At 38.4% G+C, this 19,601-nt stretch overlaps 2 protein-coding genes across 4 annotated transcripts; both read right to left on the bottom strand.

The window, feature by feature from the left end:
* Nucleotides 1-16,385: 16,385 nt before the first annotated feature.
* LOC107786886 (uncharacterized) lies at nucleotides 16,386-19,541 on the bottom strand. 3 transcript variants are annotated; one of them, XM_075254117.1, is made up of 3 exons: nucleotides 19,343-19,541; nucleotides 18,944-19,002; nucleotides 16,386-18,840 (listed from the first exon to the last, which is right to left on the bottom strand). In XM_075254117.1, exon 3 carries the CDS (start codon nucleotides 17,166-17,168, stop codon nucleotides 16,464-16,466), a length of 705 nt encoding a protein of 234 aa, XP_075110218.1. In that variant the 5' UTR covers nucleotides 17,169-18,840; nucleotides 18,944-19,002; nucleotides 19,343-19,541; the 3' UTR covers nucleotides 16,386-16,463. The 3 variants fall into 3 exon arrangements, with proteins under 3 accessions (XP_075110218.1, XP_016463880.1, XP_016463879.1); XM_016608394.2 differs by having other exon boundaries at nucleotides 16,386-17,569; XM_016608393.2 differs by having other exon boundaries at nucleotides 16,386-17,564.
* Nucleotides 17,281-18,449, bottom strand: LOC142180996 (uncharacterized). Its single transcript, XM_075253106.1, has 4 exons — nucleotides 18,364-18,449; nucleotides 17,761-18,227; nucleotides 17,458-17,652; nucleotides 17,281-17,345 (listed from the first exon to the last, which is right to left on the bottom strand). Exons 1-4 carry the CDS (start codon nucleotides 18,447-18,449, stop codon nucleotides 17,281-17,283), a joined length of 813 nt encoding a protein of 270 aa, XP_075109207.1.
* Nucleotides 19,542-19,601: the final 60 nt, after the last annotated feature.

The raw sequence follows: 19,601 nt of genomic DNA, 5'->3' as shown, positions 1-19,601 counted from the left end.
GAGGCTGAAAGGCGAACAATCCTTCAAGAACAAGCAAGGAAGGGGAGGCCATGGTAGCACGGTTTACAAATAACTGTCTTTGTCCCCTGGTGTTCGCCTGCCTGCGGGGTTCAAAGTGCCAAAATTTAACTTGTATGATAGGTGTGGAGATCTGGTAGCCCACCTGAGGGTTTACTGCAGTGAAATGCAAATTGTTGGAGAGAAAGATGACTTGATGATGGCGTATTTCAGTGAGAGCCTGACTGGGGCAGCTCTGGACTGGCATATTCGTCAAGATGTTGGTAAGTGGCCTACATTGGGTGACATGGCTCAAGATTTTGTTCGATACTTTCAATACATATCAGGTGTTATCACAGACCGCTCCTCCCTATCTAAAATGGAAAAGAAGCCGGAAGAAAGCTTTAGGGAGTTTGGGCTCAGATGGAGGGAGCAAGTTGCTCGAGCCAATACCCCGATTGGTGAAGAAGAAATGGTTGAGTTTTTCCTACAAGCCCAGGGGCCCACCTACTTCAATCATTTGATCCCGGCCCTGGGAAAGCCTTTCACTGATGTGTTAAAAATGGGGGAGCTAGTAGAAGAGGGAATCAAGTCAGACAAAATCATGAGTTGTTCGAAAGACATTCAGAACATCCCAGTAAGCTTGGGTGAAAGAAAGAAAAACAGAAAAGATGATCCGATGGGCCTTCCTGCTCAACACTTCCAGTCCCGACATCGTCCCCGTGGATATCCTTGTGCACCAGATGACCCTCCCCCATGCTACATGTCTCCACAGAATTCCCAAAGTCGTACATCACTTTCCCAGTACCCAGCTCCACAAAATGCCTATTTATCCCCACGAGCCTATCGAAAAATCCCTAGATCAGGTTTCCGGCTCAATCAAGCATTTAAGAACGAGAGGTTACGGAAGAAGAGAACCTTCACTCCATTGGGAGAGTCATATGCCAGTCTATTCCAGAGGCTAAGGAAATTGGACATGTTGAAGTCGACCCAGAAAAAAATGCCAAACCCTCTTCCAAAGAAGTTTGATTTTTCTCAAAGGTGCGCATATTGCTCAGATGCCTCGGGTCATGACATAGAGAAGTGTTGGAATCTAAAGAATGCGATTCAGAGGCTTATTGATGCAGGCGACATTGTCGTGCAAAATCCAGATGCAGCAGACACCAGCCAAAGTCCATTGCATGTGCACAATGAGACGCACATGGTGGGTATGATTTATTTGGAAAGATAATGTGAGAATTCTTCTGGGAGCTTCAAAGGTCCATGTGCTACTAAGCTTTCAGTGTTATCAGAGTTGATCTTAAGAACGAGCCGGCAAAAGGAACCCAAAAGCAATTTGTTAAAAATAATGTGATGAAGACTTGTGAAGGTCCTAGTATTGTTGATGTAGAATTCAGTGGCTAAGATACCGTTCTTGGTAATTGGAACGACGCTCCATTTCTTGGTCGGCCGGAGAAGAGTTTTGGTGGTTTAGTTTGTTGTTTGTTGTCCGGGTTATTTCAGGGTTGTAATCCGGATATTGTCTTGTGACTCAAACCCTTCTATCCTTTTATTTTGTCTAGTTCCTTTAGTCGTAGTATCTCATTTAGTGTTATCTAGGTTTGTTTTAGGGTTTTACCCCAGTTTATTTTGCTTGCTTTGTTGTTCAAACCCTTTCACCGTCTGTCTAATGCAATTCTCTGTTTTCTGCTATTTCTAGTCATTTTTTTCTAGTTCTCTTCTCCTTTTACAGTTTTTTCATGATGGTTCTAGTGACATGACATGCACAGCATAATTCTCAGCCTGATCTTTAAAAGTCAGCTTAGTCGGGAAGCAATGAAATAATTTTGAAGATGATGGGGACATTTGAGGGAAATAAGTAAAGGCATTGTGAGATCATTTCAAGCCCAAATTGTGTGAAACTAGGGCAGATAGAACATAAAGAAACCTTATTAAAATGCATTATGCCACATCGTATTGAAGCTAAAGGCAAGTTTGCCCAAATTGACAGAGGTCGTTCGTGGTAATGAGAGTGAGGGTATTGTCCAAAGGTGCTTTATAGTTAACAGATGTAGAAGGCGAATGTGTGGATATGGTTATCAAATCTAGTACAATCAAAAGATGTTACAAATGTTTTCCTTGGTTTGCTTAATTGTATAGTTTGCACTTGGCATGTTTTGGAGATTGGAATGACGAAGACATTTTGTTCTGCTATCTAAACACTTTATCCTTCGTTACCCCTTTGAGCCTTATTTATTTTCTTTCATACCCCTGCTTCGGAATCAGTAGCAAAGATCAGAAACGCAAGCGTGAAAGATAAGTAAAGGAAAAAGAGAAAAGAAAAAGAAGAAAAGAGAGAAAAAGAAGAAGAAAAGGAAAAAAAAGAAGAAAAAGAGAAGAAAAAGAAAAGAAAGGAAAAAAAACAACAAAACAACAAAAAGAGAAAAAGAAGAAAGAAAAGAAAAGAGGAGAAAAAGGAAAGAGAAATTACAACAACAAAGTAATTCCTATGACATGAACTACGTTCGACCTGATTCCTTTTAAGGATACGTAAGCAGCCTCACGGTTCGGTCCCATCAAAAATAAAAATCCAAAAGTCCCCAAGCAAGAAACTGGGGCAGAAGTTGTGGTTCTTGTAAGAAATTTGATTCCGAAAGTTGTAATCTTGAACCCAAATGAGTTGTTTTGAGCCTTTTGATACCCTTTCCTTCTAACCCCATCCAAAAGCCCACATTACGGTCCAAAGAAAGACCTTCCGATCAGTCTTCGAGAGATGCCAAGGCAAGCAAGTAGAGGTGAATCATATCAGGGGAAACACTCCGATCCAAACAAGGGAAATGAAAAACGAGAGTCTTAGTGATGAAAACCCTCAGGGGTACCGCAAGGCGATGAAAGCTGAGAAAATCAAAATGAGAGAGTCTTATGGGTGAAAACCTTCACGGGCACCTTGAGGCGACTGTAAGTTGAGAGAAAGAACAAAATGAGAGAGGCTTGATGGTGAAAACCCTTTGGGCAATACAAGTCGAATAAGGATTGTGAGTCAGATTGGATAATCGAAGCATTAAAGCACAGTTTCACGGTTTAAGGGTACAACAAGAGTTGAACATCAGACTTGCTTAACAGAATAGGCCTCAGGTTCATGTCATGGTCATTAGAGTTGGTATCCACATCTGATAGGTTTCTATTTTGTAGTTTTCTTGTTAGGAATCATCTCTTTCCATTGTTCTTTACTCTATCCCTTTTGTCTTGTTTACTTCCTCTTCATGAGTCTGTTTGGTAGGAACAAGTAAGAAATGACTTCAAAATCTACCACCAGCTTTCCAATTGCACAAAACGAGATCTGGCTAGCACGTCACAGTGTCATAAGTCAGGAAAGAACAACAAACGCACTGAGTTGGTAACGATCAACATGCTTCGGGGTCCATGAGAAATACAAAGGTTTGGTATATTTCAATTTGTGAACAATGCAACAAATAGAGGATGTTGGGTGAACGGGCCAAACGTATTCTCTTTGATGAGATCAACAAATAAAGTGGTTAACCAATGACAAGCGAGGTCTTCCAAGCAGAAATCAAAGTTATCGTGATAGGTGAGGGAACAATAGACTTCAAGGCCAAGGCCAGTGATTTAAGTCAGGAAAGAACAGCATGCACACTAAGTGGATGGCATTAACGTGCTTTGGAATTCATGAGAAACACAAAGGTGCAGTACATGTCAACACAAGAGCACGATGCAACAGATGGAGGGTGTTAGGTGGACGGATCAAAGGTATTTTTGGTGAAACACAAAGGTTGGTAAATGTCAGTTCATGAGCAATGCAACAGATAGAGGGAATTGGGTCTGAACGGAGAAGGGGTATTTTCTGTGATAAGGACGACAGAGAAAGTGGTTAGTCCATAAACAAGCAAAGTCCTCGAGTGGAAATCAGTTATCATGGGAAGTGAAGGAGCAATCGCCCTCAAAGTCAAGGCCACAAACAAACCACCACATTATAAACTGACAAGATTTTTCTTTGATTGAAACAGGGGCAGAAAATTTCGTTTGTTTCGGAGAAACCCACCGTAAGGAAAGGCAAGCGCCAGACAGGTTTGACTATAAATTTTCAGGACTCTCCTGGAAAATGGGACTTAGTTTAAAAAATCGAAACAATCATAAGTAGCAAAATCTAGCATAAATGTACCCCAAGGAATATAAGTTGGTTTCAAAGTTGGCATGTTTAAGATAGGATTCAATTAGGAGTTTACGGGACCCTCCTAAATAGTGGGACTTAGCCTTAAGATTGTTGTTAGATAACAAGATATAGCGGAAATAATACCTTTAGAAGATATAACTTAGATTTAAAATTTTCGTTTAATTAAGAGTTGTCAGGACCCTCTGGATAATGGGACCTAGCTTTCAAATTCTTAGTAATATTTGGTAATATGATTCAGTTTAACACTCACATATATGCCCAGCTACCAAACTGGGGCAGAAAATTTTTCTTTGTTTTGTCTATTTTTATTGAAATCAGGTACCCACTTGGAGAACAGGGAGAAGCAGTTCAAGTTCAGCAGTCAGGCACCCACCTGGAGAGCACGGGAATACAATTCAAGTTCAGCAGTCAGGCGCCCACCTGTAGATCACGGGAATACAGTTCATGTTCAGCAGTCAGGCGCCCACCTGGATAGCACGGGAATCCAATTCAAGTTCAGCAGTCAGGCGCCCACCTAGAGAGCACGAGAATACAATTCAAGTTCAGCAATCAGGCGCCCACCTGGAGAGCACGGGAATACAATTCAAGTTCAGCAATCAAGAGCCCACCTGGAGAGCACGGAAATACAATTCAAGTTCAGCAATCAGGCGCCTACCTGGAGAGCACAGGAATACAATTCAAGTTTAGCAGTCAGGCGCCCACCTGAAGAGCACGGGAATACAATTCAAGTTCAGCAGTCAGGTGCCCACCTGGAGAGCATGGGAATACAGTTCAAGTTCAGCAATCAGGCGTCCACCTAAAGAAAGGGAAAACATCTCAGATTACAATTCAAGTTGGCAACAAATCAACATGGCAACAAGAGCTGCAAGATCAAGTTTGAAGATATAGATAGGATTCTTGTAATGCGTAGATCATAGTCTAGTCTAGTTTCTTTTTATTTTGACATGGTGTATAACGAGTTCAGTAAGCAGTAGCAACTGCAGCAACAACAGTGAAATCACAGATTCATGGTAGTCCTAGCTACCAAACATTCCCGAACTATATTGACTTGATTCCTTTATAGCCAAAGATATGTAGGCAATCTCGGAAGTAGGGTGCGGTCAAATCTTTCAAAAATGCTTCCCATGGAGTATTCAAACGGGCAAAAATCTCTCGTATACGCTCACTTTATTTTTGCACAAAAACTGTTCGTGTTTTCGAGCAAAGAGGGGCAGCTGTGAGCACATGATTTTTGCCCTATGTGAATTACTCCCATAAATTCAAAACAAAATAATTTTCCATTATTTGTAATTTTGTGGATTTTTCTAGTATTTTTTTGTTACTATTTGCATATTGTTTGTGCATGTTAATTTTGCTTAATTAATGAAAAATACAAAATATACGTGGCATTTGCATTTAGGATTTAATTCAACATTTTCTGATTAATTAGTAAATTAGTTGTTTTATTAAAATGGAAAAAAAATCACAAAATAGTTTAATTTGCACTTTGTAATATTAATTTTGACTTTTGTGTAGTTTTTCTTTTAATTTGTTTTTTTAAATTAATTGTGATAATTATCATTTAGGTTTAATTAGTAATTTTTTTAGGTTAATTAGGTTCTAGGGATTAATTTAGATTTTAACTTAATGTTGAAAAAAAAGAGAAAAATTAGAATGAAGAAAATTGAAAGGAGATATAAAAAGAAATGAGAGTTTAGTTTTTTGGGCTGTTTTAATTTAACTCCCAAGCCCAATTCCCTTTTACCCGTTCAAAATCCAGCCTGATTCTCCCAATACCCGGTCCAATTCCGTCTCCCAACCAAACGACGCCGCTTTAACTCGGCAAATCTGGGCCTTTCAATTTGTTTCATCCAACGGCCCCAGAACTGTCTTTCTTCCTGATTAAAAATGTCTGAAAACCCTCAGAGACACTCAGTTCACTCCAAATCCCTCGACACTTCGTCTCTTCCACAACAAAGCCCTAATCCGCCATTGTTACGGTGTTCCAGCTCCAAATTACCCCAAACTCTTCCTCCACAACACTCACTCACCCTTGACCCCTAAGCCATCACCATAATCCCTCAAATCCCCACCAAATCGGGTCAATTCTAGATCTAAAAGGAGGAAAAGAAGAAAGATAAAACCTCCCCAAATCTTCGAGCTTCAAAGAACGATTAGGGATGAAATTGCCATTGGTCGCTTGTTCTCGACGAGAACACTCGATTGATGCCGATTTCGGGTCAAATCGAAGTCCGCTTGAGGTTTTTCAAGCCCGTCCACTTGCAAATAGGTATTTCAGATCCTTCTTATGTTTCTCTTAGTCGTTCAGTTCCAGTTCATGCCCTGTTTGTCACATCTCTTCTGCTCTCTATCATTTTCTTCCTCGTTCTGAGTCAGTTATGCATGCATGCTTAAAAACTTGAGAGTTATTAGTTCATGTTTGTTTTAAGTTTATTAGTTCTGTCGTCTTTATTTCATTATGTTTCTCTCTTGTTTAAGTAAATTCTGAGTTTGTGGGGGAGTAATTTCCTTTAACCCATTAGTCTTTTGAGTTTGATTTTGGTTTGGGCCTTGTTGATCCGAGGCCCAAAGGGAAGGGGAAGAACTGGTTTGGTAAAACCCAGGTAGGCCTGGGTATTTGGGTCAGCTTGTCCCAGTTGGTTTTAATGGTAAATGTCAAGGGCATGGAGGATAGTTTAGGAATTTGGATTAAGGAATCTTTAGTGTAACTGAAAAGGAAGCATCCTAGAAGCTCGGGAGGGGGACTGTCTTGCAAATCCGATAATTAACTAAGGTTAGTTAAGCTAAAATGAAAATTGGGGAAGGGCTGAAATGAAAATCTGATTTCTCTATTGTTGCCCTATTGCCTTGCCTATAAAGGCTCATTTCCTTGCCATTCAAGGCAGAGTTTAGGAGATAATAACTTCAGAGATTAAGAGATAAAAATAGAGAAAAAACAAAAAGCGGCTGGATTTCCAAAATAAATCATTGTTCCATTGAACATTTTCTTTGATTTTTGAGTTTTTGATTTCTGAAATGGTGTCTGATTCTGGGGTTTGAAGTGATCTGAATTTGAGTCTTGGAAAGAGTTTTAGCTTAAAATTTCTGCTGGTTGAATATTGTTTCATTGGTTTCATCTTGGGTTAATTTCACTCTTTCAAGTGATTGAATCTGAGGTCATATGTTGTGCTGTTTACTGCTACTACTCTCACTCCCTCTGTTATTTGGCTTTTCAGGTATTCCCTGACTCTATGAAAGATGAGATGCAAGTATGAAAGTTGTAATTGCCTGAAGATTCTATAAATGAATATTGTTCCCTTAATCATAAATGTTAGTTATTTTCTTAGTATTTCTGAAGTTAGTGTTGTAATGTAACAATGATTAGCTTACCTGTTCATTTTTGATATAGTAGTAATATAATGTTTCCTAGGAAATCCATGCTGCATCCTGTCTTAATAGGAAACATGAGGTCTAATAGTCTGTTGAGGTGTAAGTAATTCAGAACATTTGAAACCATTTTGTGTATGTGGATTGTTGGTTATGCTATCCATATCTAATAGTATAAATGTATCCATTCATATGGTTAAGCTCTGTTGCTTTCAACTCTTAAGTTATCATGTGGGTTTTTAAAGGGTTGAGGTGTGTTCGATTGAAAAGGGTGATTATTTATTCCTGAAACTGAAGTCTTAGGATTGATATTCTAATTGGTGCACGTCCATTGATGCTTAATTATTAAGTATATGTATTTGCTTGAAAAATGAATTTTGGCTTGGTTGAACATGCAAAGGTCTGGTTGTAAGTTTGAGTCGAAAGCATATGGATCATTGTGGTAGGAATCACAAATTAAACCACGTTTGCTTTCATGCTGGCTCAGTTTGTCAATTCACCTTTACATTACCAATATGATTTCATGTTAAACAGAAGCCATAGTTTATTTTTAAATTAACTTGTGGTCATTTGAATTGGCTAGATTAGGCATTGAGTTCTTTTCAGGTAATTGTGAATTAAGTCATATGTGCAATGTCGTTTGGGGCCAAATGGATTGATTGGTCAAGTAAAGGCATAGTGGCCTTCGAATTAGCTTTATAAAACTTGGGAATTGGATTCACTCGGCTTGCTTTAAATAATCCGATGCTTGCAAGTTTAAGGACTCGATCTGGAGTCCTGCCTCCCACTGGTGCCCAGGTTTTCCGAGGATTTGGGCTCATGATTGGGCCTGAGTTGGAAATCAGTTGCTTCTCTTTATAGGGTTGGTGGCTCGAGCCCAAGAGAATCTATTCTCCCGATTGATCTGTTAATTTAAAGTTAGTTCAATTTCTTAGGCCAAAGCTTTGATAAGTCTTCCCCTTCAATTAATTAGATTCCCTATATGAATTGGAGGTGAGCCATACTAGGTGACACACACAGTGTATGGCCCTCGTAATTTAATATAGAAGCCTCTTGATTAGAATAAGTCGAGGCGCGCCGTGCCAAACAAAAATGACAATTGTATGGCCTTCGTTCAATTAATTTTATTTTAATCCTTAGAATCCGAGGCGTGCCATTTAGTTGAACTTCCGTGGCCCTCGCAAAGTTGCAAATGCGTAGTTGATTTAGGCACGTCATAAAATTAATTTCCTAAACTCGGATGCGCATTTATGTGACCCAAATCCAAATCTCAACGTTAGATTAAATGTGTTGCAGACTGCGGGTGCATTTATGTGACGTGGTTCGAGACATATTTTAAATGACGTTGCAATCTTCCTTTAAAAATGAATAGAAGCGGTTAAAAAGTTAAAATTGCACATAGGATTAAACATGTTTAAAATCAGATAATTAGGCCAATAATAACAATTGAGCGACCGTGCTAGAACTACGGAACTTGGGAATGCCTAACACCTTCTCCCGGGTTAACAGAATTCATTACCTGGATTTCTGGTTCGCGGACTGTAATACAGAGTCAACCTTTTCCTCGACTCGGGATTTGAACCGGTGACTTGGGACACCATACTTATCCCAGGTGGCGACTCTGAATCTTTTAATAATAAATTTCATTTAGATTGTCCTTTAATTGGAAAAACTCTCTCATATGCCCCTTCCGGGGGTGTAGGTAAAAAGGAGGTGTGACAGTATTTACACAAAATACAAATAAAAATAAATCAATGAGTCTCACAGCCTGTGTGCTTCAGTGCAGCCGCTGGCCTGAGGCGCATACCCTGTCGCCCGGGTATACTATCAGGATCATCCTCATCAAGTCACCTCTTTATGTGAGGATGCGCAGTAGCATCGTTAGTACAGTTAGCAGGATCGGTAGAAGGGGTTGTCGGGCCGTCAGTAACCTACAAAAATATTTTCTCACCATGGTCTCGTCGGGCTCCTAAGTATAAGCATCTGTGGTGTCCTCATCATCGCATACAGTGGCCTCCGTGATGGGCTGGGATGAAGCCTTAATAAGAAAATTAAAAATTAATTATGGAAAATTATTAAGGAAAAGAAAACAAATTAAAATTTTACAGTAATACATACCTGCGCTTGTGATAGATCTGCATCAACCGCCGGGGATTAACCAAAACTCAACCTTCGCCTGCCATCCACGTCTCGGGTCGGCCGATCCTCAGTTGCGATAGATGGTCCTGAAAAGAATTGGTCTACATCTTTGTCGAATGTACCCGTGATCAACAATGGATTTGACGGGGTGACCTGCGATGCTGGTAGATCCAGCTGAAGGTTGTACGACGGCATGTTGCTGGAAGGCTCGTCTAGCTGAGGGAAATAACCCGGTTGATCATCTCCAAGATCCTCATCAGGTGCCTCAACAGGTGAGTCGACAAGTGCCTCAACGCTCCCTTGCTGGGGACCACCTCCTCACCGTCCCCTGCGACCTCGTGGGGCACCCCTGCCTCGTGGGGCAGCCCTCGCTCGTGCCTGACCCCTGCCTCGTGGGATAGGCCTACCCCGATGGTGCTCCTCTGGTGCCGTATACTCAGCCTCGTGATCTAACCTCTCGTCCTCTCTGGCTCGCTGCAGTGTCCGGAGAGCCAACTCTACCACCCGCCAGCCATACTCAACGATTTCAAGATTGTCGGCATGCTGTTGCATCTCCTATCCCAACTGGTAGACCATGTGATGCCCAATAGCCTGCATAACATTTAAAATATTTATTACATAACGCTATATCACATTTATAAGTATGGGTTCCAACAAAAACATACCAGTGCCTCATTCCTCCCGGCGTATGGTCTGAACCGACCGCCAGGTACATGAACGGGGTTCCCGATCATCAGTCAGGTGTGACGGCAGTACCATGATGTATAGAACTCAATAGTTGCCGCCTGGATCTGTGAAGGTGGTGGCGGAATCAAGTCCTCTCGCTGCTCCCAAGTATGAACCTGCGCCTCTAGCCATCCTACAAATGCGTTGTCCACCCTCGAACGATCCTCCCGTTGATAATTTATAGCCACCTATGCAGGCTCCCTCGGTATAGTCTGGGGATGGTCAAACTGGCGACGTACCCGCTCTGTGGCATGATGCTCCACAACATTAAGGCACATCAGCAGGACGGAAGTGCTCTAAAGCTATCGATCGATCGAGCAATAATCGGGCAGATCAACTATCAACTCGTCGTTGTATGGCGTCCAGATGAACTATCAAATAATAACATAAAAGTGGGTATGTGCAACACAAGTGAATTTATAACAAGTAAGTTTAGGTACATATTTACCTGTGCCGCCTCCAGCATATCCAACACATCCCAGACAAGAGGGAGATTATAATGAGCATCACTACCTCGGTAGTTCCCACGCCGGAGAACCCACCTCCTAGCTAGAGGGAGAAACAGAGGTGATACATCCGGCTCTAATGGTGGTAGAGATGGCTGCAACGGCAGTACCCGCTCCCAGGCCCAAACCTAAGATAAAAGGTTGACGTAAAATTTAAGAGTCATTTTGACTATATAGAATTCGAAGTAATGAACAGAGTATTTGAATATGTTGTCACTTGTAGAAGCGGCAGAAAACCACATATGTCGACCTGGGTGCCCATGCTAGCCTGGCACATACTCCTGTACAGGTAAGCGAGAACAGCATCACCCCAGCTGTACTGGGGTAACTCATCTAGCTGTTGAAGATGATGTAGAAAGCGCAGACTCACTAGATTTCCTGAAATGTTCGAGAACAAGACACCCCCAAAAAGAAGGAACAATGCCAACTGATAAGTAGAGATTTTAACGAGTTTTATGCTCCTTCTTGTTTATGTTTTGATTATAAATCATTACAAAATAGTCCCAAAAGGCTCATAAGTTGTGCTTGATTGCAGGTTTGATTGACAAAGTGACGAAATGTCAAAGATCGGCTCAAACAGAGTGAAACCTACTCAAGTATCAAAGACAAAGTAAACTGAGGGCAAACAAGCCTAGTGCGGACCGCACAAAATAAAATGCGGTTGTACTAGGTGATTCAGGGAGATGGCAAGATCAGGCTTCAAGCAACGCAGTCGCAGTCCACACTGCACGACCCACGGTGAAAGTTTCGAGGCCGCACTGCCTTTTTGTGCGGTTCGCAATAGAGATATTCAGAGAGATGACAAAAACAAGGCCTCAGGCAACGTGGCCGCAGTCCACAGTGCACGGTCCGCGGTGAAGGTTCCACGGCCGCAATGCCTTCTTGTGCGGTCCACGAAAGAGATATTTAGAGAGATGGAAAATGCTAACGTGGTCCGTGGTCATTGCTGTGCGGACCGCGACAGCTGCCTCCGCAGCCGTGGTCCATTTATGCGATCCGTGGAGCCCAAGTCAGAGAACCCAGAATTAAAGTCCAAGAGCCTAGCGCGGCTGCGGTCCATTTTACGCGGCCTGCGCTGACCCTGTAGGGGTATTTTTGTTCAGTTTTCCAGCCTAGTATAAATAGAACAATTTATCATTTTTAGGTCATTAGATATATCCAGGACTTAGCTGCGCTCGTGGGAACTTCATCTGTAGCCATTTTTGGCATCTTAGCTTCAAGTTAACGATAGATTCTTGTATTTTCATTTAGCATTTAATTAATATGCCTTGTTCTTCATCTATTTCTCTATTTTCTTCTTCAAGCATGAGTAGTTAAATCCATTAGCTAGGGTTGTGGCTCAACCCTAGTATGGGTAATTGATGAGTGTTGTCATCTATTGTTAGATTGACTATGGGTGTTTGTTATTTGGATCAATTTTATGGTTTAATCTATGAATTGGTGGTTGCAAACACTGGTTTGTGCTAAGAGACTTGGATCTTCTTGAGAAAGAGAGCCCAAGTCTCCAAAATTGACCCAACAAGGAATTGGGATGAACTCAAGAGAATTGATAGTCTCAATTAAAGGGTTAAACCTCGAGAGAGTAATTATCCCACTTGAACCCTAGTTGCTTGAGCTAATTTGCCTACCCGTTTGGTTTCGAGAGAGTCAATTAGGCAAAATCACTCTCTCTACCGAGAGGTGTAAGAGTGGGTAAAATTGTGCAACGGTTATAGCATAAGCCCCAATTATGTCAATCGAATTTTAGTAACTTCTACCCGTCAATTAGCCACCTAGGTAATGTCACGACCCTAGTGTCCTTCTTCCCATTAGATACAACTTAACAATTATCTCGTAGCATAATCTAGTTTCAATTAATGGCTTGGTAATAGTAGTTTATAATCCAAAAACCCAAAAATGTATGGAAATAACATTTGGAACAAATACACACTTCTAGTCTAGATAGATACTCGACTCCATTCCTAGCTCCCTGTGAAAATCGATCCCGACTCTCATATCGGGTAAAAGATATTGTGACCCTCTCTTCCTACTTTTTAGTAGTGTGGAGTTTGAAGCGATCACCAACCTCGTGTACCGGTGAATATGGAGATCATCTATAATGTTCGGGTGCAATACCTCCATATGTTGTCTGATAACTGTCACAGAAATGTGACTTCCCCTCTAGCTGTAGCCTCACCTTGTGGCCTGAAACCAGTATACTGCCCCAACAAATCCAAATACTGGGCACGCGTCATAGCTCTCATATACTGGGGTAGTGCAATGGTCAGTCCATCAACACGCAACCCATATAAAACCTGAACATCCTGAAGTGTAATGGTGGCCTCTCTAGTGGGCAGGTGAAAAGTATGCTCTCCGGTCGCCACCGCTCTATCAACGCCGTGATGAGAGACCAGTCGAGCTGCAGTCGCCCAATCTCAAAAATCCTAAGGAAGCTCGTAGCACGCAGGTGATGGACTACGCAGGGATGGAAATCTCTATGCCTCAAAAAGTCCCACAAGTCGTCCGGTCTCCTGGCGCAGAGAGTCTGATCCAATAGATGTCCCTCCCATACGTAGGCGGACCTATGGTCGCCTTGTAATACTAATATCTGATCCGAGGCTAGTCCAGGATGCACATGCAGTAAGTCCATGTCGTCTACTGTAAATTAAACAATATTAATTGTGTATTTGTGTTATAATAATTAATATTTAATTATTTAATAGGACAGAGTATATAACAATGGGTTCCAGGCTCGATATTTGAGGCCCAATAGCACCAAGCTATCATAAATTCTTATGTGTGTCAATTTCAATATTTTTAGAATTTTGTTTGTGTTATAATAATTAATGTTTATTATTTAATAGGACAGAGTATATAACTATGGGTTCCAAGCTCAATATTTGAGGCCCAGTAGCACCAAGCTATTCTGAATTCTTATGTGTGTCAATTTCAATATTTTTAGAATTTTGTTTGTGTTATAATAATTAATGTTTATTAGTTAATAGGACAGAGTATATAACTATGAGTTCCAGGCTCGATATTTGAGGCCCAGTAGCACCAAGCTCTCTTGAATTCTTATGTGTGTCAATTTCAATATTTTTAGAATTTTGTTTGTGTTATAATAATTAATATTTATTATTTAATAGGACAGAGTATATAACTATGGGTTCCAGACTCGATATTTAAGGCTTAGTAGCACCAAGCTATCCTGAATTCTTATGTATGTCAATTTCAATATTTTTAGAATTTTGTTTGTGTTATAATAATTAATGTTTAGTATTTAATAGGACAGAGTATATAACTATGGGTTCCAGGCTCGATATTTGAAGCCCAGTAGCACCAAGCTATCCTGAATTCTTATGTGTGTCAATTTCAATATTTTTAGAATTTTATTTGTGTTATAATAATTAATATTTAATTATTTAATTTGATTATGTGTGTCAATTTTAATATTTTTAAAATTTTGTTAGTTTTATAAATTAAATAATTAATTTTTAATTGGACATGGTATATAACTATGAGTTCCACGCTCGATATTTAATTTGACAACATATATTAATTTGTTAGTTCTGTAAGTTTATTTTATAAATTAAATAATTAATTTTTGTAAAGTGTAATTGGATAGAGTTTGTAGTTATTAGATATTTAAACTACAGAGACTCTACGCTAAAAGGCTCTATATTTTACTATGTTAAAAGTCTCTATATTTTACTACGCTATAAGGCTCTATATTCTACTACGCTAAAAGGCCACTATTCTTTTAAGTAAATAAATAATCTAAATTAAATAAAAACAACAAATATATAAACATAACATTCACAAAATTACATATAAAATAGTAAAAGATATTTATGAACAAATTTATTAACAATAAAAATTATTTCTCAACTTTTAACTATTTTTTTTAAACACTAATAGTTTAATCTGGGTAAAAATAACATACAAATTTAATCGCAAACATAACACAAATCAACGTGGAAACACATTTAAGAAAATAAATATGCATAATTATACGAGTTTCGACATAAACTAAATTGGAATACCTCGATTTATATTTTTGGAAATGTCAAAAATTTAAAATTTTGAGCCCGAAACAAAGAATCCACAACAATCGAAGGCTTGGGTTGTATGCGGGACCTACACTCTTCACTTTTTATGTGACGGGTGGGGCCCAATCGATTTTTTTTTAAAACGAGGGGGAACCGCTGAAGGGGGGTTTTTTTAATTTGAACCAGTGGGTTTCTGTCGTGGGAAGAAGATGGACTTTATAATTTAATAGGAAAATGCAGTATAATACTATGTTTTCTATGTTTTACATTAAAAATGAATTATTAATTAAAATGCATTATTATATTACGTTTTACATTAACGGCTAATTTTTCGTTAAACTAAAATGCAATATTATATTGCATTTTAGTTAGAAATATAATTATTTTTAACTGTATAAAGGTATTTTGAGTCCAAAATACCATTATTTAGGTTTCTGGACGCTGTGTAACAAAGTCCAGCAAGTCCACGACCAACGGATTGATAACTGTCTAATCACGCACGCATTTCCATCTCACGTGAGCTTCTGGGCCGCTAACTGAGTAGACGTTTGGCCATATTTATTCAAAAAAAATTCAAACATGCATTTGTTTATAGAATTAACCTAATTTTTGGGAGATTTAAAACCAAAACTTCAAATGCTTATGATAACCAAATCATGACCATTTGAACTTTCTAGCTGAAGAAAACAAAAAAACAAGGACGTTTTAACATGTTAAAATTAAACCCATAATTCGTGTCCAACACATTAAGGGGTCGTTTGGTAGAATGCATTAGATAAAATGATGCATGATTTAACTTTGTGTATTAATAATATCTTGTTTGGTAGATATTTTAAACATATGCATTAGTTATGCAGACATTAGTTACACATCCTATTTGGTATTATCCTATGCATAACTAATGCATAGAAAACAATGATATTAACAATGCAATGGGTTTTAATGCATGCATTAGCTTAGTTAAAGACAAAATTGGCCTTCAAAATTTATGCTTGATTAAAATATGCTAGTTAATATATTAATGCAAGTATAAAATAATCCAAATAGCGAGAAATAAAATTATATCTCTAGTAAATAAATAAATACTTAGCATATTTCTTTTTTTATAAATAAATATTTGGTTCTATATTACAATATACGTAGACAAATCAAATAATTTTTTTAAAACATTTTCATATAAAAACATTTCTCAACATATGTTTCTTTTAAAAAGTTAGAGTGATGGACTGGTTTTGAGGGCATTTTTGTAAACAAACAATTCTTTTAGAAATTGTGCAATGCTTTAATACATCAAACCAAACAATGGATAAGAAATATGTCAGCATAACCAATGCAAGCATAACTAATCAGAGGCGGACCCAGGATTTAAGCTTTACGGGGGCACCATTGTTTTTAGTATACCAATCACCAACAATAAAGTTCGGGTGTAACTCTTTGATATGACTATGATAATTTATCATCAAAATAAAAATATCAATATTATCAAATACCATTAACTTGATACTAATATAACAAAAGTATATTGTCCACTCATAGTTGAACTCGACGCGTTTTCATATTTTGAAAACTGTCAATAATAGCATCATTGCTTATATTTACAAACACTTCCTTCTCAAAGTAACAAACTAAACAATCATTTAAAAATGCATCACCAATACTACTATGCATTTCATCTTTGATGTACTTCATAGATGAGAATGCTCTTTCCACCGTTGCAGTTGTGACAGGTAAAATTAAAGTCAACTTCACAAGCAAATAAACAAGTGAATAAGTCTCCACAAGATTTGTCTCAACCAATGCTTTCGCCAAATCACCAATTCCTTTCAAATCAGAGAACATAGGGTCACCATGTTGCATATGCCATATGAAAGTGTCAAGTTGGCGACTAAGATCTCGAAGCTTCAATTCACCAAACTCATCGGGATAATGCTTGGCCAATGTCATTATTCTTTCCTTATCAAAATTAGCAAATGAGTTAGCCGGATTCAAGCTAGCCATACCAAGAAGCAGGTTACTACTCACAACATCAAAACGACTATTAAGCTCCAGAAGTTGCAAATCAATCACAGCATAAAAAAGCTCAACACGTAAGTAACGTGAATAAGTAACACTAGAAGGCCTACGCTTCGATTTTCCAGGAATATAGAATTCTTCCATCTTGGGCACCAAAATATCATGTTTTGCACAAAATAAATATACTTCATCCATCAATGGTTCCCATCCTTTATCTCTCATTTCTTGCAACCTTTCCTTTGTGATATCAAAAATACCATGGCATTGACAATATCTTGATTTTTCTTCTGTAATGCTTTGCTCAGCTCGTTTGACATTATCAACACTTTCAACATTAAGTGAAGCAAGATAACAAATTCAAATGCTTTAATTTTACTCGAAAAAGCTTCTGCTTGCAACCTATCATTAACATCACCTTCACATTCAATCACCCCAAGCACATGAACAATAGAAAAAAATAAAATAACAAAGTTATCCAATGTTTTACAATGTGATCCCCAACGAGTGTCACCTGGCTTTTGAAGCCCCCGCTCTTGATTTAATCCTTTCCCACTTTGAACTTCACCACTCTCTAATAATTGCTCCAACAATTCTGCTTGATGATCCCGAAGTTGATCTCTACACTTAAAAGAAACTCCAATTATATTCAACACGTTAGTAACAATAGCAAAGAAAGTCTCAACCTCCTTGTGTTTTTTAGCAACAGCTACAAGCGTCAATTGTAATTGATGTGCAAAACAATAAACAGAATATGCCTATGGAGTTTCTTGTAAAATTAAAGCTTTAAGGCCATTCATCTTTCCCTGCATATTACTAGCCCCATCATAGCCTTGTCCACATATTTTGGATGGACTTAATGAGTGTTTCATTAACAAAGAAAGTACTGCTTCTTTCAACGACTTTGCAAATGTATTACTAACACGAACAAGACTAATAAATGGCTCGTTCACTTGGCCTTTTTTGTCAACATACCGCAAAGCAAGGGCCATTTGTTCATGGTGTGAAATATCCTTGGACTCATCAACTAATATCTCAAAATAATCTCCATCAAAGTCATCAATTATAGCTTTCACGGTCTCTTGTGCACAAGCACTCACAATATCCTTTTGAATTTTTGGCGAAGTCATCATATCATTTTTTGGAGCATGTTTTAGTATAACTCTATCTACATCTGGAAGCCTATTTCCAAGCCATTCCAAAAGCCCTAGAAAAAGGCCTTTATTTTTTATAGATTCACTTTCATCGTGACCACGAAAAGGCAATCCAAAGTTCAAGAGAAACCTTGCAACATCAATTGAGGCATTTAAACGAATTTGATATTCAGTTTTTTATTGACCGGATTGCTTTTCAAAAGCAGCTTGAATTGATTTGACAAGTCTAGCATATTGTTGAAGCACTTATGGTGGAGATTACTTACTTCACCAACATGTAGATCAAATCTTTCGGTTGCTTTATTCCAAGTCTTAAAGCCGGTTTTTGTGAAAGAGTCATCTGTGCTTCCATTAACGTAATTATTTTTGAATAAATAACAACATAAACAAAATGCGGCATCTTTCTTCACACTATACTCTAATCATCTAGAATACGAACCTTTAAACCAACCCGAACTAAATTGGCGCATTTTCTTCCCAAATAAAGTTTTAGGAAATTTGTGATCTAGTTGGCAGGGCCCTCTTTGGATGTAGTTCTTCTCACTTCATCCCGTATTCTAGGGCTATATCTATCAATGGGTATTCTCTTTCCGGGGTCGATATTAAGTGATTTCACATCAAACTCTTCTACAAGATGGGAGGAATTGTCTCTACAACTAGAACTTGGTTGAGAAGAATTAAACTTCGTCAAAAATATGTCCATCTCAATTCACTTCAAGAGAACTTCCTACAAAGCAACAATGCTAAGCAAAACAATATTTTTAATATGATTAATCGCACTCCTTATTTTATTATAAGTCATAACTATATTATTATTATTTTATTAAAGATAGAAGAATCACTTACCAATTTCTGAAAGGTATCCTTGAATCCAAATACAATTTGGTCTCAAATCATCCACTTCACTGAAATAATATTTCAAATAGCATTAGCACAAATCTTCAAATACCTATGAAATTAATTTATTAAGATAAAAAATTAGCACACCAACTAGGTTAAGTCCGCTCAAATAATGAATTCAAAAACTAAAAGAAGTACACCTTTTGGGGCCTAAATCAAAGACTTTACTAGCCTCAACAAAATCAAGAAAAATTACAGAAAATTCAGAGATTCAATCAAAATAGAATAGCCAAAAGTGAGAACAAGACACAAATAAGAGGCAAGCAAAACCTTCTAGTTAAGCCCCTTCTCAATCGTATTTTAAAAGGGATTTTTTTAAACCCTAAATTCGAAACTGAAATTTGCCATTAGAAAAGTGGAAACAAGATGGAGAATTCCAAGTATAATTTTCAAAATCTTGCCAAGAAAAAGATTCGGCAGCTGCTTGATCCCTGAAGAAAGAAACGTGTGAAGGTGAAGGATGAAATTTGTTTTGGGTTTAGAGGAAATAACCTGATGTGAAAGAGAGAGAAAAGGGAGTAGGCGTGTATTTTTAACTGACCGAATGAGACCCAATCAAAAAATAAAAATTGATTGTTGGAGCTAAGTTTTTAACCTGGGTCTT

Source organism: Nicotiana tabacum, chromosome 5 (genome assembly GCF_000715075.1).
Source record: "Nicotiana tabacum cultivar K326 chromosome 5, ASM71507v2, whole genome shotgun sequence".
In the NCBI taxonomy this organism is placed as follows: domain Eukaryota; kingdom Viridiplantae; phylum Streptophyta; class Magnoliopsida; order Solanales; family Solanaceae; genus Nicotiana; species Nicotiana tabacum.
Note: the sequence above shows the minus strand (reverse complement) of the source record. Positions and strands in the feature narration are given on the sequence as shown.

Excerpts from the sequence above, each read along its gene's own strand:
- LOC142180996 (XM_075253106.1), bottom strand. The coding sequence starts at position 18,449 with ATGGAAGCACAGATGACTCTTTCACAAAAACCGGCTTTAAGACTTGGA. Across the intron at positions 17,653-17,760 it reads ACAAGGCTATGATGGGGCTA|CTGTTGCTAAAAAACACAAG; the intron begins GTAATATGCAGG and ends TGACGCTTGTAG. Across the intron at positions 17,346-17,457 it reads GCGGGGGCTTCAAAAGCCAG|GTTGCAAGCAGAAGCTTTTT; the intron begins GTGACACTCGTT and ends TGTTAATGATAG.
- LOC107786886 (XM_075254117.1), bottom strand. The coding sequence starts at position 17,168 with ATGAGAGATAAAGGATGGGAACCATTGATGGATGAAGTATATTTATTT.